The following is a 4,571-nucleotide window of genomic DNA, read 5'->3' as shown; positions in this document are numbered from 1 at the left end:
ACCCCGGTCGGGTGTGGCTCCACTCCCGCACCGCCCCGTCCGCCGGGAAATCCGGTTTGGATTAAAGCAGGAAAACAAAAAGTCACGTGCTTCAGGTGATGCTCGGAGAGGTTTCCCAGCCCCGCGTTTACAAACATTGCTCTGCTGCGGGGGAAGGATCGATGGCTGCCGAACAGGCGCTGACCGAGCAGTCCCGGTGCAGCTTCCCTGCTCCCCTCACCTCATCCTGGACAATCCCATTCCCTGCCTCATTCCCACACTCTCCACCACCTCAGGCGGATGGATTCTGCCTGTCCCCGCAGCCATTTCCACCCTGCCCTCCCCAGCTGCACCTCAGAATTGTTTAGGCTGGAAAAGCCCTCTGAGAACATCACGTCCGTCCATTCCCCCAGCACTGCTCAGGCCACCACTGACCCGTGTCCCCAAGCACCACATCCACACGGCTGCTAAAGCCCTCCAGGGATGGGGACAGGGCTGGACAACCCTTTCCATGATGAAATATTCCCCAATATCCCAACTAAACCTCCTTTGAGGCGATAGAGGAACGAGGGCAGTGCCTGGCACCACCATCACCCCCCCTCCAGCAGCCACTGCTCTCTCCCTCGGGTCTGTATTTCCTTTAAAGTGAGACCCAGCACTATGAGCAGTTTTTGTGGCTGGAACTAATGCTTCCCTGGGGGAAGGACATTTGGCAGGAATCTGCAAAGCTGTTAGATCGTATTGCAAACGAAGCCCCGGCTGTTCCACCGCCACCCCCCCACGCAGCCAACTCAGCAGCGCCAGGGGACCCTGAGCCTTTTCCCAGTGCCGTGGCTGCCCTCCAGCACCCAGAGATGTGCCCGCCAGTAAGGGTTAAAGCTCCCAAAATAGCCTGGAATAGCAGGGGCGAGCTGGGGACACAGCCCTCTCTCGCATCTGTATCTTGGGGACATCCAAGTCCCTGAGCAAGGACAATTAGGAATAATTATGGTGTAATGGGATCCATTTAAAAAAATACCATGGGGATATAGGGCATTGCCTTGGGCATCCTTCCCATGGCTGGCAGCTCGCTGGGAACAGCCAGGCAGAATGCCCTGGTCCATCCCAGAGGTCCCTGAGCAGCCCGGTCCCATCCCGGGGGTCCCCGAGCAGCCCTGTCCCCTCCCAGGGGTCCCCAAGTGGAACACCCTGGTCCATCCCAGAGGTCCCTGAGCAGCCCTGTGACATCCCAGGAGTCCCTGAGCAGCTCTGTCCCATCCTGGGGGTCCCCGAGTTGAATGCCCTGGTCCATCCTGAAGTTCTTCAGCAGCTCCATCCCATCCTGGGGATCCCCAAGCAGCCCTGTCCCATCCCAAGGGTCCCCGAGCAGCTCCATCCCATCCTGGGGGTCCCTGAGTGGAACACCCTGATCCATCCTGGAGGTCCCATCCCAAGGGTCCCCAAGCAGCCCCATCCCATCCTGGGTGTCCCCAAGCCACCCTCTCCCATCCTGGTCCCAGAACAGCCCTGTCCCATTCCGGGGATCCCCAAGCAGCCCTGTCCCATCCTGGGTGTCTCCAAGCCACCCTGTCCCATCCTGATCCCAGAACAGCCCTGTCCCATGCCCAGGATCCCAGAACAGCCCTGTCCCATGCTAGGGATCCTGGAACAGCCCTGTCCCATCCTGAGGATCCTGGAACAGCCCTGTCCCATCCCAGGAATCCCAAGCAGCCCTGTCCCATCCCAGGAATCCCTGGCACTCACCCTTGGCGGTGCTGGAGATGCTGGCGGTGCCTGAGGCCAGGCCGGGCGCCCCGCGGCCCCCCGGCCGCTGCCATTTCCGGCTGTGGCTCTCGGCTAAGTCCAGGAAATCGCGGCAGGCCTGTGGCAGGAAGGGACAGCTCAGCTGGGAGGTGTCGTGGTGCACGGCGATCCCGGGGCTGGTTCCCCAACACCTCCCTCCTGCTCCTCTCCCAGGAGCGTGGTTTTACCAGCTCCTGGAGCTTTGCTCAGTCCCCACACCCACAGCCCAGCTCCGGCCCTGCAAAGCTGAACCACCCCCAAGGACGTGGCTGCAACACGGACAACTGTCCATGCCAGCCTGAGCTGCCAGAGCCTGCCCACAGCCTGTCCCTGTCCCCATCCCTGATCCCGCTGTGGTCCTCAGGAGCCCAGGCTGGGCTCTCACAGCCCTCAGCCAAGCCCTGGCTCAAGCAGCACCTCCATCCCCAAATCCAGCAAATAAGGAGAAGGTGGATGGGACAGTGGTCCCCATGGTGACAGACACAGAGAGGAGAGGAGAGGAGAGGAGAGGATGCAGAAAAGGAACTGCCCTCAGGAGCCACCCTCCTGTCATAGGGAGAGGAGAGGAGAGGAGAGGAGAGGAGAGGAGAGGAGAGGAGAGGAGAGATCACAGAATCATGGAATGGTTTGGGGTGGAAGGGACCTAAAGATCATCCAGTTTCAATCCCTTGCCATGGGCATGGACACCTTCCAGGGACACTATCCCAGGGTGCTCCAAGCCCTGTCCAACCTGGCCTTGGACACTTCCAGGGATGGGCAACCATAGCTTCTCTGAGCTACTCAAGCCAGGAGCCAGCGATCCCCATGCTCCAAGAAGGCAGAGAGGGAGGATGCCCAGCTCCTCCCCGGAGCTGCACAGCCCAGGACAAGCACAGGCCCCTGCAACACATCCACCATGGCCAGAACCCCCCATTCCCTCCCCAGTGAGCCGGGGGGCCCCCCCAGCCGTGGGGACCCCACGGGTGCGCTGGGCACAGGGAAGGAGGGCTCAGGGATGCTCCAAGTGAAGCCTTGCAGTACACACAGCATCCCCATCTGGGCCACCGGGCAGGGGACAGCTGGGACACCACAACCCACGCTGGCAGGAGAACCCCTTGGCACTAAACCCTCCCCCAAAGCCCCCCAGGACTGGCATCACCCAGCCCCGGCTGCGCCACATTCCCGGCGGGAGATTTCCGGGAGCAGGACATCCGCCCAGGGCCGGTGTCCCACACTGCCTCATCCTAGACAATGGTCTCACAGGACAGCTTGGCCCTCACAGCTCTATTTTTAGGTTATTTTCCATCTTAGATGAAACCCTGAGTTCCCGTGGCCTCGCTGCTTCCTTTGCCATCAGCGCCACGTGCAGCAGAGCACGGAGGCAGAGCTGCTCCTCCCAGCCCGAATCTCTGCAAGATGCGACACACTGAACTTCTTATGTTTCAAAGTAGGAAAATAGGATTTTTATGGAAATTCTCCAGGAGCTGGCAACGGGCAACACAAAGGGAAATTAACTGTGCTTATGCAGCTCCTTGTCATACCAAGGAATTCCAATGGATAAAGGCTGGCTGAAAAACTCAAACCTATTCCAAAGTACTACAACCCGAGTCTGGATGTCTGACAGACTTCCAACATTCCCAGAACTTGCTTGTTTTCCATGTTTCCAGCTATTTGGGTTCCACAGATCATCTATCCAGCTCTTGGCAGGTTACTCAGCATTTGGGCTGCAGGTGGCACCTGAGGATCGAGGTAACTCCTGGTCAAGTAGCAGGTTCAGGGTTTCAGCTTCCATGACTTGCTCTGATTTTACCAGGATTTGTCCAAGAAAAGCTCTAATGAATCAGTTCTTCATCAAACCTTTCCTTTGGATAGGAGCAGGATTTGAGACTCATTCAGGGAAAGTTTTTCCTTTAAGGTTTTGCTTCACATACACTTGGAACGTGGAAGGACCAGACCCTACGTGTGCCCCCTCTATCCCCCCTTTGCTGCTTTTCCAACTGAAGGCAGGGAGAGCCGAGCCCTGTCCCGCCAAATTCCTGGCTGTGCTCCCATCCTACATGAGATCAAAACCGGGATCAGTTTTGGGACCCTCCTGACAAGAGAGACCTGGAGGGGCTGGAGCATGTCCAGGGAAGGGAACGGAGCTGGGAAGGGGCTGGAGCCCCAGGAGCGGCTGAGGGAGCTGGGAAAGGGGCTCAGCCTGGAGCAAAGGAGGCTCAGGGGGGACCTTGTGGCTCTGCACAAGTCCCTGACAGGAGGGGGCAGCCGGGGGGGTCGGGCTCTGCTCGCAGGGAACAGGGACAGGAGGAGAGGGAACGGCCTCAGGCTGGGCTGGGGAGGGGCAGGTTGGATATTGGGGACATTTCTTCGTGGAAAGGACTTTCCAGCCCTGGCACGGCTGCCCAGGGAGGTGGTGGATCCCCATCCCTGGAGGGGTTTAACAGCCCCGTGGATGTGGCACTGGGGGACAGGGGTCAGTGGTGGCCCGGGCAGCACAGGGTAATAGTTGGACTCGATGCTCTCAGAGGGCCAGACCAGACCCCACATTCTCAGGGCCGTGTTTTCACCTCCTCCTCTGGAAACAACTCAGCTTCTCCCCACCCCAAAATCCTTCTGGGAGCCACCCACGACCCAAAGCCCACGAGGACCCTGCCCTGGCCCTTCCAGGGACACCGCCCTGGGCCAGCTGCTGGCTCTGCGTGTCCCACGGACGCACTGGGCTAAGAGGATGAAACCAGGGCAAGTAATGGGATATGGCCCTGACCTTCCCATCCCAGCCAAGCTCATTATCTGCTCCAAAGGCCCAGCTCCACAGGCAGCATGCACAGGAA

The 4,571-nt window shown here is 59.4% G+C and overlaps 1 protein-coding gene across 1 annotated transcript in view; it reads right to left on the bottom strand.

The window, feature by feature from the left end:
- OSBP2 (oxysterol binding protein 2) overlaps positions 1–4,571 on the bottom strand; it is a 116,798-nt gene that overhangs the window by 31,650 nt on the left and 80,577 nt on the right. The window contains 1 exon segment of the mRNA XM_017746510.1: positions 1,784–1,840. Within this exon segment, the coding sequence (XP_017601999.1) occupies positions 1,784–1,840 (57 nt within the window).

Source organism: Corvus brachyrhynchos, unplaced genomic scaffold (assembly GCF_000691975.1).
Source record: "Corvus brachyrhynchos isolate BGI_N302 unplaced genomic scaffold, ASM69197v1 scaffold19, whole genome shotgun sequence".
In the NCBI taxonomy this organism is placed as follows: Eukaryota; Metazoa; Chordata; class Aves; order Passeriformes; family Corvidae; genus Corvus; species Corvus brachyrhynchos.
This window is presented reverse-complemented; position numbering and strand designations above follow the sequence as displayed.